The 20099-nt window shown below is 44.9% G+C and overlaps 1 protein-coding gene across 1 annotated transcript in view; it reads left to right on the top strand.

Annotated features, from left to right (window-relative positions):
* The first annotated feature begins 2561 nt into the window (after positions 1-2561).
* Positions 2562-20099, top strand: part of ntrk1 (neurotrophic tyrosine kinase, receptor, type 1) — a 64838-nt gene continuing 47300 nt past the window's right edge. Inside the window, exons 1-5 of the mRNA XM_055163946.1 lie at positions 2562-2740; positions 9116-9190; positions 10598-10669; positions 17153-17221; positions 19421-19572. Of these exons, the coding sequence (XP_055019921.1) occupies positions 2562-2740; positions 9116-9190; positions 10598-10669; positions 17153-17221; positions 19421-19572 (547 nt within the window). The remainder of the gene's footprint in view (positions 2741-9115; positions 9191-10597; positions 10670-17152; positions 17222-19420; positions 19573-20099) is intronic.

The raw sequence follows: 20099 nt of genomic DNA on the forward strand, positions 1-20099 counted from the left end.
AATAAAAAATGTTAAAGAAAATGTTAAAGAAAATGTAAAAAAAAAAAAAAAGTTAAAGAAAATGTAAAAAAAAAAAAAAAATGTTAAAGAAAATGTAAAAAAAAAAAAAAAAAAAAATGTTAAAGAAAATGTTAAAGAAAATGTTAAAGAAAAGCCTGTGTTCTGTTTTTCTCTGTGTTTTTCTAAGATTAGATTTTTTTTTTTCTTCGTTCGTTTGAGTTTCGATGACGCTGCAGAGACTCAGATGAGCCTCAGAATCCAATTTGAAATGAAATGGGCCCCGGGTCGTGCGGGGGCCGTCGCCGGGGCCCGTGTAAGTGCCTCTGTGACGTCCCCGCTCCTCCGTGGGCTCTTACGGCTCTTACGGCTCTTACGGCTCTTACGGCTCTCGGCTCTCGGCTCTTGGCTCGGGGAAGTGCTTCTGTGATCCGGGCCCTTTGCTCCGGAGCTCTGGCCGTTTCTGCTGACGGGACGGGCCCCGCAGAAGAAGAGCCCGGAGATCCCGCTGACTCGGCAGAAAGTCCCCGCGATGATGGAGCCCTCTGACCCCGGGTGAACACTTACGGCTCGATGGGCCCCCAGGGACCCCGGCCTCGCTCCGGACCGGGCGGGAAAGCTGCCAACGCCGCGGCTTTACTCCTCCGACCAGTAAAACACTTAGAGCTGATGTGGAAAGTTTAATATCAAAACACTCCAGACCACAAGACACCGAGAAGATCAAGAAGAGAGACGAAGAAGAGGAGGAGGTGTCTGGGGAGAGGGAGGAGGGGTTGTCTGGTCCATCAAATCAAAATGAAAAATAAAGTTTCAGAACCTCGATTAGAACCTGCTTTCAGTTTCAGCACCAAAAACTGATTTAGTGCTGAAGTCTGAAGTCAGATGATTTGTTTTTCCTTCAGAAGCTTCAGTCTGAACTTTCAGTCGTGAAGAAAACACCTGAACAGTTTTGGGCGACGTCTTTGGTCCTTGAGTGAAGAAATGTTTGTCCTGACGTTCTTCACTCCAGTGTGACAGAAGAACAGAAGAAACTGATGTTTCACGATCTGATGGAAAAGGTTCAGAAGGTTCAGAGGTTCCACCAAAGCCTCGAGACAAAGACCTTCATCCAGCAGATCATGAAGAGAAGCAGATCAGGGAGTTTGAGGAGGTTCTTCTTCTTCATTTTCCTGCAGCAGAACTGGGCTGATGATGATGAGACTGAAGCTGAAGCTGCTCAAACTGAGCTTCAGGAAAATGTCCATGATGTTTCTGAAACGAGCTGAAGCTTCTTCAAGATTTGAACTGAAGAACAAAGACTGAAGCTCAGAAACAGGATCTACTGCAGGAGACACAGACACGAGCAGCTTCAGAGACAAAAACAAACACAGACGAGCTGCACTTGACCACAAACTTTTCTGTTTCAGTTTGTGTTTGCAGAAGAAAATCACACAGTTTTGGAACAGGCCACATTTATTTGGTTCTGTTCTAGTTTAGGGACATTTTCAAGACTCTTGAGTAAAACTCTAAATATTTATTAATCTGCATAAAATTTGGACTCAAATATTTTGGACAAATAAGGAATCAAATGCAGGTTCTAATCTAGAGAATCTAAAAAAATAAATACATTTTGGACCACCCTCCTACTTAAATTATTGTATTATATTATTATTATTATTATTATTATTATCATTATTATCATTATTATCATTATTATCATTATTACCCCAACCCCCAAATCCTGCTCCAGGTCTGCAGGCAGAACAGCTGAGTTCAGGTCAGTTAAATATAATAAATCAGTGAACCTGTCCAACGACGACAGGTGCAAATAAACACTGATGCAACAGCCTGATGTGCAAACATCTGTCCCCCCCCCGTCTCAAATAAATAAATAAATGATTCAGTTCTTCACTGTGTTGTTAATCGTCGTGTTGGTTTTGTTCTCGTGTCGGTGGCTTCAGTTTCTTTGTGCCTCTGTGACCATAAAACACCTCTGTTCTGTTCTGTTCTGTTCTGTTCATCTCTCTTCTCTCCTCTCAGTTTTCTGCTGCTCGTATCTGGAGTGTGGGCGGCCCCTCCCCGCGGGGCCCCTCCCCTCCGCGTGTGGTGGCTCGGGGCCCCTCCCTCACTCCAGAGTCCCCGGGGCCCTCAGGCAGCAGCAGCAGCAGGAGCCGCCTCCCTCCTCCTCCGGCTCAGAGCAGCTGTGAGCGTCGACCAGACCGGACCCCACGCTGACCCCGCAGGCCCACACCAGAGACCACAGACCAGGGACCGGACCAAGGACCCGACCCAAGACCGGACCACAGACCGGACCACAGACCCGACCCAAGACCCGACCTAAACTAGACCCAAGAGAGGTCCAAAGACACACCTGACCCCAGACTGGACCCAGGACCACACCCCAACAGGACCGGACCCAACGGAATCTGACTTTTTGAAAACTTGTCTGGACTTTTGTGGTGGATTCTCCAAAGTCCGGATCATCTCTGGACTTTTTGTCTGGACCTCTGCTTGGACCCCTCTCTGGACCCTTGTCTGGACCCTTCTTCTGGACTCTCCTCTGGACCAGTCTCGGAGCAGACCTGATGGCGCTCCTGGTGGTCCTGGCGTGGTTCCTGTCGCTCTTCGCCCTGGCGCCGCTGGCACAGGCCGGGTGCCCGTCCGCGTGCCGCTGCTCCTTTGCCATGGTGCAGTGTCTGGAGCCTGACGGACTGTCCATGGTGCCGGCGCTGGCTCCTCTGGAGAGCGAGAACGTCACCGAGATGTGAGTCCACGTTTTGTGTTTGTCACGGCAAAAGGACCAGAAAAGTAAAAATTATTATAATTTTTTTTTTTTTTATTAAATGTTTTATTTTATTGTATTTTATTTTTGTATATTTATTAATATTTTATTTATTGCATTTTTATTTTAGTTTATTGTAGTTCATTTTGATTTAGATTTTACTTGTTGTATTTATATTTATTTATTTTAGTTGAATTCATAATTTTATTTTATTGTGATTAAATTAATTCATTAATTTATTTATTTTAGTTATTATATTTTAATTTAAGTTTTTCAGTTCAGTTTTTTTCTGTATTTTCAGTTTGATTTAATTTTATTAATTTTATTAATTTTTTATTTTTTATTATTTTTTTTTTATTTGTTGCTTTTTCCTGTTTTTTGGCTAAATTTGAACAAACAGCAGCTGCACTTGAAACAATTTTAGTATTTTTCCATTTTTAAAGCTCCTGTATCACAGTAAAACCGACTCCTGTGAGCTTTAAGTCACGTTCTAATGTTCTAATGTTCTAATGTTCTAATGTTCTAATGTTCCTGGTTAAATCAGAGCTGGAGTTGTGTTTTGTTTAATTTATATGTTTGTGAAACTCTTTATTATTATTATTTTGTATTTTTTGGAGCTGGACCTGAGTCACGCCCCAAAAACCAAATCTGACGTTGAGGTTTTCCTCAGACGCAGTAGTAATAATAAACAGTAGTTGTTGTAGTAGTTGTAGTAGTAGTAGTAGTAGTAGTAGTAGTAGTAGTTGTAGTAGCAGTAGTACAGTATAGTAAAGCTGAAATGTTTGGGGGCTGGTGGAGGTTTTGCTCTTTCGTTTCCATGGAGCTGTTATTTCTTTGCCTGTAATGTTCCGCATTAGGGCATTAAACCCCCATCTCCTTCAGTTCCAGATGTTTTAACTCAGAAACTCATTTGAAAAGCAGGTTCAGGCTCGCCTCTCCACAGATCTGACCGTTAATCTGTCTCTACTGTGAGTTTATTCTCAGATGGTGGAATCATCGAGGCAGAACAGTGACATTTCCACAGAGACCAGCAGGTGGCGCACCCCCCCCCCAAACATCACAGTTACAGTCAGAGCAACTTTAAAATCTGTTTTTTCATCCGACACAATCTTGACTTTTAAATGTGTTTTTTGGACTTTAAATCTCCATGTTATGGACAGGAGTTAACTGTTAGCCTCCGTGACGTTTTTAAACTCTTAATATTTGTTTTTTGTTAAAGTTGAAGTAAAAGTTGAGGTAAAAGTTGAGTAAAAGTTGGAGTGTAGTTGTGATCTGTGGAGCCGAGCGAGCGTCTGTGCTGCTCCAAACATCTGTGTTTAATGTGACGACGTCTAAACGGCTCCAAAGACAAAAGTGTGAAGACGGAAGAGTAAAAAAGAGTCAAATAATTAGAATCTATGTTTTATTATTATTATTATTATTATTTTGTATTGTAATTGTAATTATTTAAATGTACTTTTTATTTTACATATTTCATATTTACATTTTAGTACTAGTAGCAGTATTATTATTAGTAGTAGTAGTAATAGCAGTTTTTGTAGCAGTAGTAGTAGTAATGGTGGTAGTAGTATTAGTAGTAGTAGTAGTAGCAGTAGCAGTAGTAGTAGAAGTATTCCCCGTCTGTAGTATTATAGTAGAGTGTAAAAATGTGGGAGGGCCTCAGGTTTAGTTTCAGACTCTCAGGGTCCATCTGTTCGATCAATATTCAGCTCCACCCCCCCCCCCCCACACACACACACACCCCACCCCGCCCCGAGTTATATATACAGCCTTTTATATACACAGTACATAACTGTAATTATATATACAATTATATATACAGACTATGTCCGTAAGTGTATTTATATACACAGACTTTATCTATAAATGTATTTATATCAACAGAACAGCAGCAGGTCGTCCTGTAAACCCCCGAGGAGCGTCTCTTAAACCCCTGTATGTATATATATATATATATATATATATATATATATATATATATATATATATATATATATATATATATATATACACAGGTGTGTGTGATTGACAGGTGGATTAACCAGTCAGAGAGACTCATGCTCAGATCAAGAACAAACATGGACACTTACAGATAAAGACAGACACATATTTTATTTATTTACTTATTTACAGGGTTTTTTTGTTTTTTTTTTTTAGATTTTGATGGTTTAATTGTTTTAGGACGAGTATGACCACAGTTTTAGACCTTTACCTTTTTGTTTGTTGATCTCTGTGCTTTGGAAACAGCTTCGTTTGTAAAATGTGCTGTGGAAATAACGTGGATCTGGTTTTGGATGAAAAAGGAAATGTTTTGTTGGAGGTGTTTTCTGTGTTTGAGACTCGTGAGCTTCTGGGTTTGGAGCGTCTCAGGTTTGGACGGACGGGTTCAGGTTGTGTGGTTCGGTTCAGATGGTGAAGTGTCTGGTGCTCAGGACAAGAGTTTGATTCTCAGATTCGATAAAAACTCCACTCTGTTTCTCAGTCCTTTGTGGGGTGTTTTTGTTTTGTTTTTTAACGAATAAACCATCAGTGGTGGATGAAGTACTCAAGTACAGATACAGAGGCAAAAGATTACGGATGAAATGTAGTGATTTTGATCAAGAATTCTGCTGATTTTAAGAGATTCAATCGACGTCTGTGTTTGTGTTTTGTGTGTTTTTGTGTGTTTGTGTTTTTGTGTTTGTGTTGCTCAAAGTTGGGTCGTGAACTCAAATTAAATCCTCTGAAAACACTTCTCAGGTTTTTCAGTCCAGATCTTAAACATTGTGCAGTAGAAAGTACAAATACCTGCTCTCAGAAGTACTGAAGTAAAAGTAAAAAGTACCCACTGTAAAATGTACTTAAGTAAAGTACAGGTACATAAAAACTGTGTTGTACTTTTACTTTTGTACTTCGTTACGTTCCTCTGCTGTGACCCGACGTGTTTGTTTAGACACAAACGGAGCAGGCCCCTCTCTGATTGGTTAATCCACCTGTCAATCACACCGTCTGAAATCAGGCTCCAGATCCTCGTCTTTGTGAATTTTGGTTCTGTTGTTGTACAGTTGTAGGGAGTATTATCTGTTACATAAAGGTGAGTTGTTGTACAGTTGTAGGGAGTATTATCTGTCACATAAATACAGTTGTAGGGAGTATTATCTGTGACATAAATACAGTTGTAGGGAGTATTATCTGTTACATAAAGGTGAGTTGTACAGTTGTAGGGAGTATTATCTGTTACATAAAGACAGTTGTAGGGAGTATTATCTGTTACATAAAGGTGAGTTGTACAGTTGTAGGGAGTATTATCTGTCACATAAGGGTGAGTTGTTGTACAGTTGTAGGGAGTATTATCTGTTACATAAAGGTGAGTTGTACAGTTGTAGGGAGTATTATCTGTTACATAAAGGTGAGTTGTACAGTTGTAGGGAGTATTATCTGTTACATAAAGGTGAGTTGTACAGTTGTAGGGAGTATTATCTGTTCCATAAAGGGTGAGTTGTACAGTTGTAGGGAGTATTATCTGTTACATAAAGGTGAGTTGTAGAGTTGTAGGGAGTATTATCTGTTACATAAAGGTGAGTTGTAGAGTTGTAGGGAGTATTATCTGTTACATAAAGGTGAGTTGTAGAGTTGTAGGGAGTATTATCTGTTACATAAAGGTGAGTTGTAGAGTTGTAGGGAGTATTATCTGTTACATAAAGGTGAGTTGTAGAGTTGTAGGGAGTATTATCTGTTACATAAAGGTGAGTTGTAGAGTTGTAGGGAGTATTATCTGTCACATAAGGCTCCAGATCTTCGTCTTTGTAAAGTTTCTCCATGTTGGAAAAGCAGAAGGAGACGGAGTGAACAGGAGGCCATTACACAGACCCGACGCACACATACTCACACACCACACACACACACACACACACACACACACACACACGTACACACACACACACACACACACACGTACACACACACACACACACACACACACACTCACACACACTCAGCTCCAAATCCAATTTTCACAATTGCCAGTCAGTGCCCCCACCGGGAACAAAGGATGATATACAGCCACTTAATCCAATCGCAGGGGCAACAGGCGAAGCACCTGCCGCTAACCAGATCACGCACTGCTCCTGTCAAACTCCACAACCTCCACAAGCTCCTCAAGCTCCTCGTGCTCCCAGGGCCCAAGAATGTCCCTCAGCACCCCCCCCCCCCTCGACATAATCACCAATCAAACCTCATGAAAACACAATCAGCAATCAGAGAATCAGAGAATTAGAGAATTAGAGAATCATCTGAAGTGATTTTGTCCGGTTTGAGCTGAAGCGAGACTCGTCCTCGCTTTTATTCTCACGTCTCTCAAGAGAAAAAATCACATCACACTGTTTCCCACCCGTCCTCTGTTCTAATGTCGTTTCCTCGTCACTTTTCAAAACATTAAAAGGAACAGGTTTTCACTGACTGAAGAACACAGGAGGGTCCAGGACTGGCCCCTGAGGAACACCACAGCTTAATGAGTGTTATGAGTTTTTGTTTTATTTTATTTTGGACAATGTTACAGTTTTTAATTTTGTCACTTTTTGCTAAATTTGAGAGCAGCTGGTGCTTTATTTCCGTTTTAAAAGTCTTATATTTCACAAATTGGACTCTTTAAATGAAGCATTAAAGTCGCACTCACACCAAACACGAACGGCATGAACAAGGTGAAGGATTTACATGTTCACTCTATGTAAAGACATGTTGACGCGTGAATAAAGTTCTGCAGTGTGAATGATGCGAATTGGGTGGTGCAATTTGCACGTTTTGTGCTGCGCAAATAAGTGAAATGAGCGGTGGTGTGAATTTGTGAAATTGCCATTGACATGTGAATTTTCAAAAGGGAGGGGCTCGTGAAATTCGCCAAAGTTGAAATTTTTGAACTTTCTGTGAATATTTGCATCACATCGACCAATCAGGGGCCATGTTCTGATAGCGACGTATAAAACTGAGACAGACGTGAACTTTGATTCAACATGGAGGAGACACCGTGGGAAACGAGCCGATATTATACAGACCAGAGACTGGAACAAAGTCCACAGAGCAGGACCCACACCACACTCCCCCTTTAGTCTGGTCCTGGTCCGGTGGGACTGTGTGTGTCAGAGGGGCGGGGCTGTGTGTGTCAGAGGGGCGGGGCTGTGTGTGTCAGAGGGGCGGGGCTGTGTGTGTCAGAGGGGCGGGGCTGTGTGTGTGTGTGTCAGAGGGGCGGGGCTGTGTGTGCGTCAGAGGGGCGGGGCTGTGTGTGTCAGAGGGGCGGGGCTGTGTGTGTCAGAGGGGGGGCTGTGTCAGAGGGGCGGGGCTGTGTGTCAGAGGGGCGGGGCTGTGTGTCAGAGGGGCGGGCTGTGTGTGTCAGAGGGGCGGGGCTGTGTGTCAGAGGGGCGGGGCTGTGTGTCAGAGGGGCGGGGCTGTGTGTCAGAGGGGCGGGGCTGTGTGTCAGAGGGGCGGGGCTGTGTGTCAGTCAGAGGGGCGGGGCTGTGTGTCAGAGGGGCGTGTGTGTCAGAGGGGCGGGGCTGTGTGTGTATCCTCAGAGGTTTTTGTGTCTGTGTTTGTGTAAAATGACTCATTAAGATGTTTCCATCATCACCTTGTGATGTCATCAAGTGGTAGTTTTCATGTTCACGGCTCCTTTTAGAGTTTGGTAAAGAAATTCCAGAACTGAAATGATCAAATGTTTCTGGTGAAACCCCGACTCAGTGAAGCTCACACTTACTCTTGTAGGGAGTATTATCTGTTCAGGGTCAGTGTCTGAGGCTGGAGTGTGACGGGTTCCTGTGTGTCTGAGGCTGGAGTGTGACGGGGTTCTCTGTGTGTCTGAGGCTGGAGTGTGACGGTTCCTGTGTGTCTGAGGCTGGAGTGTGACAGTTCCTGTGTGTCTGAGGCTGGAGTGTGACGGGGTTCTCTGTGCGTCTGAGGCTGGAGTGTGACAGGGTTCTCTGTGTGTCTGAGGCTGGAGTGTGACGGTTCCTGTGTGTCTGAGGCTGGAGTGTGACAGTTCCTGTGTGTCTGAGGCTGGAGTGTGACGGGGTTCTCTGTGTGTCTGAGGCTGGAGTGTGACGGGGTTCTCTGTGTGTCTGAGGCTGGAGTGTGACGGGTTCTCTGTGTGTCTGAGGCTGGAGTGTGACGGGGTTCTCTGTGTGTCTGAGGCTGGAGTGTGACGGGGTTCTCTGTGTGTCTGAGGCTGGAGTGTGACGGTTCCTGTGTGTCTGAGGCTGGAGTGTGACGGGGTTCTCTGTGTGTGAGGCTGGAGTGTGACGGGGTTCTCTGTGTGTCTGAGGCTGGAGTGTGACGGTTCCTGTGTGTCTGAGGCTGGAGTGTGACGGGGTTCCTCTGTTTGTGTTGCAGATACATGGAGAACCAGTCTGGAGTGGAGAACATCACCGACCTGGACCTGATCAACTTTAAAGAACTACGCAACCTGTGAGGAACATACACACACACACACACACACATACACACACACACACACACACACACACACACACACACACACACACACACACACACATACACACACACACACACACACACACATACACACACACACACACACACACACACACACACACACACACACACACACATACACACACACACACACACACACACATACACACACACATACACACACACACACACACATACACACACACACACACACACACACATACACACACACACACACACACACACACACACACATACACACACACACACACACACACACACACACACACACACACACACATACACACACACACACACACACACACACACACACTACACACACACACACACACACACACACACACACACATACACACACACACACACACACACACACACACACACACACACACACACACACACACATACACACACACACACACACATACACACACACACACACACACTACACACATACACACACACACACAACATACACACAACATAGACACACACAGACACATACACACACACACACATACTTATACACACAACATACTCAAACATACATCTGACACACATACACAACCTGACACACATATACACACAACATACACACATATATACACACATCTACACACACACGCAAACATCTACACACAACATACACAAACACACAACCTGACACACAACATCTACACACACACACTTATAAACACAACCTGACACACAATATCTACACACAACATACACACAAACACACATCTAGACACATATAAACACACATCTACACACAACATACACACAAACACACATCTAGACACACACAAACACACATCTAGACACATATAAACACACATCTACACACATAACATACACACATGAATACACACACGCAAACATCTACGTACACACGCACATGCACACAGAGACACACAACATATACACACATCTGTGCATATGTGTTGTGGGCGGCAGTAGTTCAGTTGGTGGAGCATTCGCCCACTGATCTGAAGGTTGGCGGTTCGAATCCAGCTCTCGACATAAACATCACAGGTTGAGCGTCAGATCCACTGACCCACAGGTTGGCTGGTGTGATTCCAGCTCCCACAGATGAATGCTGCTGTTGTGTCCTTGGGCAAGACACTTAACCCACCTTGCCCACAGTGTCTGCGTACACTGGTGTGTGAATGGGTGAGTGGTTCCTTGTTGTAAAGCGCTTTGAGCCTTGAAGGAAAAGCGCTATAGAAAAATGTGACCATTTACCATCTGACAGACAACATATACATACAAACATACACATATACACACACAACATATACACACACACGTAGGTCCCCACAGCGCAGCCTGGACTTCCTGTTCTTGTTTTTCCTACAGGACGGTGACTTCCTGTAAACTTCGATTCATCTCGGCCAACGCCTTCCAGTACAACACCAAACTGCAGTACGTGTGAGTATCCCACAGGGGGCGCAAGTACAACACCAAACTGCAGTACGTGTGAGTATCCAGCAGGGGGCAGCAGAGGCATTAACCATCATACAGACAGAAGTAAAACCAAACATATTTGCTCTGCTCTCTCGACGACTTTTCGTTCTGTGTTTCCGCTCCGTGTTTCCGCTCCGTGTTTCCGCTCCGTGTTTCCGCTCCGTGTTTCCGCTCCGTGTTTCCGCTCCGTGTTTTCGCTCCGTCCCTGTGGATCGTTCTGTTCTAATTTTGACATTTTAAATCTCAATATTGATCAAAAACGACTTCATAAAAAAACAACATAAACACGTGCGACGACTTTGGCTTTAGAAAATTGTGGAGTCCAGTGAAGTGACTAAACCAGAACTAAACCAAGACAAGACTAAACCAAGACTAAAACCAAGACTAAACCAGGACTAAACCAGGACTAAACTGTGACTGAACGAGGACTGACTTCTCGATGTCGCCCAGACAAAATGGCGTCTTGAAAATAAGAGATTAAAGTTTCCTCAAACATGAATCAATCTAAATAAACTTCAGAGTCAGAGAAGAAACAACGAGAACCTGGAGAAACATCAGAGGAGAAACATCAGAGGAGAAACATCAGAGGAGAAACATCAGAGGAGAAGAGTCTGGAGAACATTTGTGATTCACCTGGAGTGTTTTTTCGTGGTCACTCCTGGACAAACGCAGGACCCTGGACCCTAGACCCTGGGCTCTGGACTCTGGACTTTGGACTCAGGACCCTGGACTCTGGTCTGGGCTCTGGGACTCTGGACTCAGGACTCAGGACTCAGGACCCTGGACTCTGGACTCTGGACTCTGGGCTCTGGACTCTGGAGCTCTGGACTCTGGACTCTGGACTCTGGACTCTGGACTCTGGACTCTGGACTCTGGACTCTGGACTCTGGACTCTGGACTCTGGACTCTGGACTCAGGACCCTGGACTCCCTGGACCCTGGACTCAGGACTCAGGACTCTGGACTCTGGACTCAGGACTCAGGACTCAGGACTCTGGACTCTGGACTCTGGACTCTGGACTCTGGACTCTGGACTCAGGACTCTGGACTCTGGACTCTGGACTCTGGACTCTGGACTCTGGACTCTGGACTCTGGACTCTGGACTCTGGACTCTGGACTCTGGACTCTGGACTCTGGACTCTGGACTCTGGACTCTGGACTCTGGACTCTGGACTCTGGACTCAGGACTGGACTCTGGACTCTGGACTCTGGACTCTGGACTCTGGACTCTGGACTCTGGACTCTGGACTCTGGACTCTGGACTCTGGACTCTGGACTCTGGACTCTGGACTCTGGACTCTCACTCTCAGGACTCTGGACTCTGGACTCTGGACTCTGGACTCTGGACTCTGGACTCTGGACTCAGGACTCTGGACTCTGGACTCTGGACTCTGGACTCAGGACTCAGGACTCTGGACTCTGGACTCTGGACTCTGGACTCTGGACTCTGGACTCTGGACTCTGGACTCTGGACTCTGGACTCTGGACTCTGGACTCTGGACTCTGGACTCTGGACTCTGGACTCTGGACTCAGGACTCTCTGGACTCAGGACTCTGGACTCTGGACTCTGGACTCTAGACTCTGGACTCTAGACTGGACTCTGGACTCTGGACTCTGGACTCTGGACTCTGGACTCTGGACTCTGGACTCTGGACTCTGGACTCTGGACTCTGGACTCTGGACTCTGGACTCTGGACTCTGGACTCTGGACTCTGGACTCTGGACTCTGGACTCTGGACTCTGGACTCTGGACTCTGGACTCTGGACTCTGGACTCAGGACTCTCTCTCGGACTCTCTCGGACTGGACTCTGGACTTATGGACTCTGGATGGACTGGACTCTCCATGGACTCAACGGACATCACTCTGGAGGACTCACTCTGGAACTCTGAGCGGACTTCAGATCTGCAGATAAGAAACACACAGAAACGGCACAGAACACGAGACGTAAACATGTCCCAGAAGAACATGTCGCTCCACGATGCTCCTGCCTGTGGGGCCCCTGGGACTTGGTTTGTTTCTGTTTTTATTTTATTTCTTTATTTGACAGGGACACTGCAGATTAAGGAACATTTGTAATCAGTAAATATGTCAGATTATTGTAAAAATCCAAAAAAATGCAAAAAAGTTCCATCAAATTTAGAATTTTCATTTTGGAATTCTGGGTCCTAGGTCCAAAATTCCGAACTGTCCCTTTAAATCCCGTTGAATTTCTCACTTTGAATCTTTTTACTCTGAAAAAAACATGTTTGAATTATTTTTATTCTGAATTTGAGTTGCTGAAATTTTAAGTTTACTTTTCCAATATGGTTCAAATTCAAAATAAAAATGCCACCTTTTAAATATTCAGACCACAAATATTTTCAAGCCTCAAATTCAACAAGGAAAATTAAAAGTGTTAAAAAGGCAAATATGAAAATAATTTGTGCTTAATAACTTGTGTTTAAAACTTGAAAAATGTACTTATATAACTTCACTCACTGATATTCAGAATAAAAATAAAAACATAAATTAAAACATGTTTTTTCAGAGTTAAAAATTCGAAGTGAGCGTTTTAAGTTTTCCAAACAGGAAGTGAACACGGACACACTTCCGGCTCCATCGGCTCTGGCTCCCGTTGACTTACCCTGGAACATTGTGGCTCGTCTCTGTTCCTGCTGCTGTGGCCTCGACATTTTGGTCTTAAAATATTCGTATGAACCTGCGACACAGGATCCTGGTGGTTTTTTTTTGCTTTTTGTTTCTAAATCCTGTTCATAATCTAGAGTCTGTCTCCAGATTGGCTCTCGTCCGTGAGCGTCGTGAGTTTCATTGAGTCGTTGAACACTGTGGTGACGTCGCACTCACTTAGAACACTTTTTACTCAGTCTGTGGATGATGTGATGCTCGTGTCGGTTCCATGTGAGGTCCCTGGGTCCCTGGGTCACTGGGTCCCTGGGTCACTGGGTCCCTGGGTCACTGGGTCACTGGGTCCCTGGGTCCCTGGGTCACTGGGTCACTGGGTCACTGGGTCCCTGGGTCACCTGGGTCCCTGGGTCACTGGGTCACTGGGTCCCTGGGTCCCTGGGTCACTGGGTCACTGGGTCTGCTCCGTGCTTTTGCTCCGTGTTTTTGCTCCGTGTTTTTGCTCCGTGTTTTTGCTCCGTGTTTTTGCTCCGTGTTTTTGCTCCGTGTTTTTGCTCTGTGTTTTCATTCTCTGTTTTCACTTGGTGTTTCTACTCTGTGTTTTTGATAGATGTGTTGGTTCTGTGTGGGGTCCCAGGGTCCCCAGGTCCTTGTGTCTGTCGTTGTGTCTGATGTGGAGATAAATCTGCTGTGTTGGTACACGTGTCGGTTCTTTGTGGGGTCCCTGAATCTCTGGGTCCCTGGGTCTGAGTCCCTTTGTCTCCCGGTCCTTGTGTCTGTTGGTCTCTGTGTCTCTGGGTCCTTGTGTCTGTCGTTGTGTCTGATGTGGAGATAAAGCTGCTGTGTTGGTACACGTGTCGGTTCTTTGTGGGGTCCCTGGGTCCCTGTGTCTCCGGGTCCTTGTGTCTGTTGGTCTCTGTGTCTCTGGGTCCTTGGGTCCTTGGGTCCTTGTGTCTGTCGGTCCTTGTGTCTGTCGGTCCTTGTGTCTGTCGTTGTGTCTGATGTGGAGATAAAGCTGCTGTGTCGGGACACGTGTCGGCTCCGTGTGGCGCTCGTGTTTCTGAGGAGGACACTGATGTTCTGATAGGGCGTGTAGGGGCCGTGCTCCTGGGGCCCCTCGCTCGCTCTCTTTGGCAGATTATCGACGGCTGATGCATAATAAATACTCTCCACCGAGGTCCATTATCGCCCAGTCGATAAGGGGGGGGCGAGGGGCGAGGGGGCTCCTGCACACTGCCCTGATCACGCTGCCACGTTCTACTACAGCTCCTGCATCACACACACACACACACACACACACACACACACCTGACAGCTCTAAAATATCTCCTAATGTTCTAATGTTCCTCCTCACAAACAGCTGCAGTCGTGTTTGTTTCATTTACAGGTTTGAGTGATTCTTTATTTTTAGTTCAGTTGATTCTAGTGAAGGTGTGTGGAGTTTAAAAACACAGTGGAGCACATCCTGTATCCTGTGAGTGTTTTCAGTTCATGTTAAATGTTTGAGTTTGTGTTAAACATGTGAATGAAACAAAACACAACTCCAGCTCTGTGTGTGATAAGAAAACATGAGTGTGATTTTGGCGCTTGAATCTGTCGCCGATGGACCAAAGTTTGAGTCCATTCTGAAGAGAAGAGCACTTCTGCTCCTGCTCCTGCCGCTCTTCTGTGAGGTCCCCTGTGGTCCCCTGCCCCTCAAACCTTTAGTGCTCCCCTGTGGCCCCCTATGGTCCTGGCGGCTCTCCCCTGTGCCGCTCCCATTTGACGGTCCCCAGTGTCGCACACTGAGGCTCTCCCTGTGCTCCCCTGGTGGTGCTCCTGTGCTCCTGTGCTCCCATGTGTCTCTCCTCTTTGTCTCTCCCCTGGTCCACATCCTCGTGAGTCTTGATGGATGGTTCCCTCTGGCTGAAGCGTCTGACACGAGTCGGGGGGCAGGGACAACAAACACTTGAACCTTTGGCCCTGGCACCGCGGGGCCGCTCGGGTTTCAGGAGCGAGCGCCCGCCCTGCCTCATGTGAGCGCCGCAGGAGGATCGAGTGACCGGCGGGGGCAGTGTCTCCGAAACGGCATCAACTGTCACCAAGTAGAACAGAGGAAGAGCTTTTAGCGCCCGACTCCAGAAGAACGAGATCAGACGAGATCAGACGAGATCAGACGAGATCAGACGAGATCAGACGAACGCGCTCTTCAAACCAACGTCTGATCTTCTAATGTTCTAATGTTCTAATGTTCCTCGTCACACACAGAGCTGTTTCATTCACATGTTTGAGTAAATCTTCATTATTCAAAGCTCCAAACGCTCTGTTCCACTGTGTGATGTCATGAAGTGTTTTCAAGTGAACAGCGCTTTTCCCCACAGTCTTTATAAAACAGTGGACTAAGTGGTTTTGACGTCACCCACAGTGTTCAGCTCCAGTCAAATGAAGCTCACTGAGGTCAGGGGGCAAATTTGGAGGCTCTGTATTAAAAACAGGACTTTTTTAACAAACAAAATGTCAAAAAAAAAACCTCTGCAGGATCAAGAAGAGCCGATTCATACGAACATTTAAGGGGTCGATTCTTGTGGAATGTTGTGCGTTAGCGACCATAAAATATTAAATAATATCTGAGGCGTTTATTTGTTTCAATCACTTCACAGACCAGGCACGTGTGAAATAAAACATAATTATATAAATGTAAATGTACAATTTAAAATAAATAAAATACCAAGTTCAACATTTGTGTATTTACCTTTTGGATATTTCATGGCAAAGTCTAGACCACAGGTGTCAAACATACGGCCCGGGGGCCAGATCCGGCCCTCCAACACCTTTAATCTTTAATATTGTAATTATATTTTCTATTAAAATCTTGTTAATTTTGTGTGGTGTTTATCACAGCAGCGTCTCCAGCGTCTCTGTACGTGGCCCCTCCCACCAGAGCAGCACAAATGAAGACTTGTCTCTTTCCAAACGTCTTAAAGGACGATCGTTTTGACTGTTGACCGTGACACCCTCATCAGAAAAATGTCCAACATGAGAAAAGTGGAGCCGAGTGCAGGATTTTACAACAAAAATGGACTTATTCCTGTTTACAGACAAGTTAATGTTCAAACTTTGTGTTGAAATTGAATTTTTCTTAAAGTTTCAGGTTGTTCATAATATTATAATATTTTGTAAAAGAAAGAGTTCATCAGTTAAAACAGATTTCTGTAATAGGTTTGTGTTTCTCTGCACAAATATTTGAACTTCTTGTTATTTTTGGGGTTTATATGACATGAGTTTTCTGATCCAGACACTTTGGATCAAAGTCGGTTGGACTCGACCCCGGAACAAAATGAGTTTGATTCTCCTGCACTAAAATCTGAAAAGTTGCAATTACCACATGATGACATCACAAGGTGGAACTAAATGTTTTCAGTTTGAGAGGAGAACTCGTGCTTAATGTGTAGATTTTTAAGCCGTTTTCATGTTCTGGTTGTGTGACACTTTCCTCTTTCGCTCTGGTTTTTATTTGTCAGAATTATATTTATAAAAGTGTTTCGTTCGTTCTTTTTCCCGTCTTGTCTGGAGTGATTCGCGTCACTTCGAGTCATCGTTAATCGCTTATTTTCAGTTCGTCATTTAGTCGCTCTCTGTCGTTTTGGTCTCGTCTTCGTGCTGTAAACTCGTGGTTTATTTGGCGCACGGAGCTGAACCGCTGCTTGGAAAATCCTGAGCCGAGCCTTGAGTGCATCATTAGGATCAGATTTCAGAAGAGTATTTATTTGTTTTTGCCGTTCCTGAAATCCAACACCGCGTCGTCTTCTTCTGAATCATTATTTTGTGTGTTTGTTTTGATAGAAACTTGGCCTCCAACCTCCTGGAGCACATCAGCTGGAAGGTGTTCCACTTCCTGCCCCTCATCAGTCTGTGAGTGTTCCTCTTTTCTAATGTTATCTTCATTTGTGGAAAATAGAAAATAGAAAACAGAATGAATGCTGCTGCTTCCTCCTCCCTGATTCTCCCTCTGTCCTCGTCCTCTTCCTCACTCTCCTCATTTTGTTCATAAAGTTTGTACAGAGGATTTTTTTAGATTCAAATTGTCAGTGAAAGTTCAAAATGTCCTTATAAAGATGCAGCAGCTTTGGAATTATAGTGACAAAAAAAAAGAAAAGAAAACCCATCGACTGGACGTGGTGCGTTCAGAGAAACGTCTGTAGAAACATTAGGAGAAAACCAGGCTTCGTCTTTTTCTATTGTCCGTCAGGTCGTCAATCAAAGTCTCAAAACATGTGACGGACTCACCGGAGCTCGGATTATGTGGTTTACATCAGTCCATGTGTCATTCCTTCATTTATTTTTCTAAATAAAACCAAAAATAAGAAAATGAAAAAACAACAATTTTCTTCATTATTTGTCTCCAAAACCAAAATGAAAAAACAGATAATGATTTGTTTTTTAAGTTTTTGATTTCAGGTTTAAATGAAAAATTGAAAAAACTCAAGACTCGAGCTCCTACATCAGAGTATCAGAGTTTTCAGGAGTCACACAGTCCCCATCACATCTGGACTAGTTCAGTCCTGGTTCAGTCCTGGTTCAGTCCTGGTTCAGTCCTGGTTCAGTCCTGGTTTAGTCCTGGTTCAGTCCTGGTTCAGTCCTGGTTTAGTCCTGGTTCAGTCCTGGTTCAGTCCTGGTTCAGTCCTGGTTCAGTCCTGGTTTAGTCCTGGTTCAGTCCTGGTTCAGTCCTGGTTCAGTCCTGGTTCAGTCCTGGTTTAGTCCTGGTTCAGTCCTGGTTTAGTCCTGGTTCAGTCCTGGTTCAGTCCGGCATCGCAGTTTAAGTCACGTAAATGGGAAATGACCTTTATCTTTTTCTTTTTTTTTTCATTTAAACTCAAAATCAAAAATTGAAAAAACAAATCTTTATCTGTTTTTTCATTTTGGTTTTGGAGACAAATAATGAAGAAAATAGTTGTTTTTTCATTTTCTTATTTTTGGTTTTATTTTGAAAAACAAATGAACGACTGATACATGGGTTACGACCGTTTCCCTTTTCCATGACTTAAACTGCAATTGCTAAACCAGGACTAAACCAGGACTAAAAAGACGTTTTCACTCTCGCCATTTTCCTCAGCGCAAAATTGGCTGCTGCAGTTTCAGACACGATGCTGCACTTTCTTGTCTTACTGCCCACATGACGAGACGAACAGACTCACCATCAGCAGAACACCCCTCTGTCACAGAGAGAACACCCCTCTGTCACAGAGAGAACACCCCTCTGACACAGAGAGAACACCCCTCTGTCACAGAGAGAACACCCCTCTGACACAGAGAGAACACCCCTCTGACACAGAGAGAACACCCCTCTGTCACACAGAGAGAACACCCCTCTGTCACAGAGAGAACACCCCTCTGACACAGAGAGAACACCCCTCTGACACAGAGAGAACACCCCTCTGACACAGAGAGAACACCCCTCTGACACACAGAGAGACACCCCTCTGTCACACAGAGAGAACTCTGTCACAGAGAGAACACCCCTCTGACACAGAGAGAACACCCCTCTGTCAAGAGAGAACACCCCTCTGTCACACAGAGAGAACACCCCTCTGTCACAGAGAGACCCCTCTGACACAGAGAGAGAACACCCCTCTGACACACAAGAACACCCCTCTGTCACAGAGAGAACACCCCTCTGAAAGAGAGAACACCCCTCTGACACACAGAGAGAACACCCCTCTGACACACAGAGAGAACACCCCTCTGACACAGAGAAACACCCCTGTCACACAGAGAGAACACCCCTCTGTCACAGAGAGAGTCATGTGATTTAACGTTTAGTTTGTGTCAAACTTAAACAAATGTGTGAAAGTCGTGTTACGGACACAGAAATGACGTGTGGAAACAGATCGTTTCCGATACTGTGATTCGTTTCAGTGTAAACATGATCTAAAACCTGCAGCTCTTGTGTGTTTTTGATTTGTAAAAGTTATTCTGATCGATGTTTAGAGAAGGAGGAGTTTGTACTGAGGGAGCTGTGGACGAACTGTGCACCCTGTAATGGTCTCTGTCTCCTCAGGGTGCTCTGTTATCCTCTTGTACTTCCTGTAACCTTCTCTCGTGTCTCCCCAGGGTGCTGCGGGACAACCCCCTGCGGTGTTCTTGTGGGGTGCACTGGCTGCAGCAGTGGCAGAGAGGTGCCCGGGCCGACCTGGACCCGGCGCTGTCCTGCCTCCACGGGCACCTGGAGGTCCCGCTCAGCTCCCTGCACATCGACAACTGCAGTGAGTCCTGGTCCGCCTGAAGAACACCTGCGCCGGAACACTCTGCATTTAACACCACACGATTTAGCACTCACTTTTTTACTCTGAAAATATATTAATCTGAACTTTAGTGGCTGACATTTTAAGTGCTTTAAATTTTAATTTTGAAATATTCAGTAGAAATATTTTCAAGCTCTTAAATTTCACAATCACAATTCAGAGAGTAAAATTCACAGTGTTAAATTCCCAGTGTAAAATGCAGAGTGTAAAATTTCAGAGATCCCAGACATAAGTAATCGGTCGATTTCACTCAGTGACAAACAGGAAGTGCTGCAGAGGAGCCATCTGATTGGTCAGACTCATGTCTTTGATTTAACTATAAGCTCCGCCCCCAGAAGAGAACAGCCAATAGGAAACAGCCTCTGTCCTCGGTCACATGATCAATTGTTTACGTGTCGGCGTCTTGGATCTTTACAGTTTTACTCTCTGTGTGTTTCACTGAACAACACAGAAGAGTTTTACACTCAGGTCCGACTGTACAGACTCTT

Source organism: Boleophthalmus pectinirostris, unplaced genomic scaffold, assembly GCF_026225935.1.
Source record: "Boleophthalmus pectinirostris isolate CB_2022bp ecotype Guang Dong unplaced genomic scaffold, ASM2622593v1 HiC_scaffold_6, whole genome shotgun sequence".
NCBI lineage: Eukaryota > Metazoa > Chordata > Actinopteri > Gobiiformes > Gobiidae > Boleophthalmus > Boleophthalmus pectinirostris.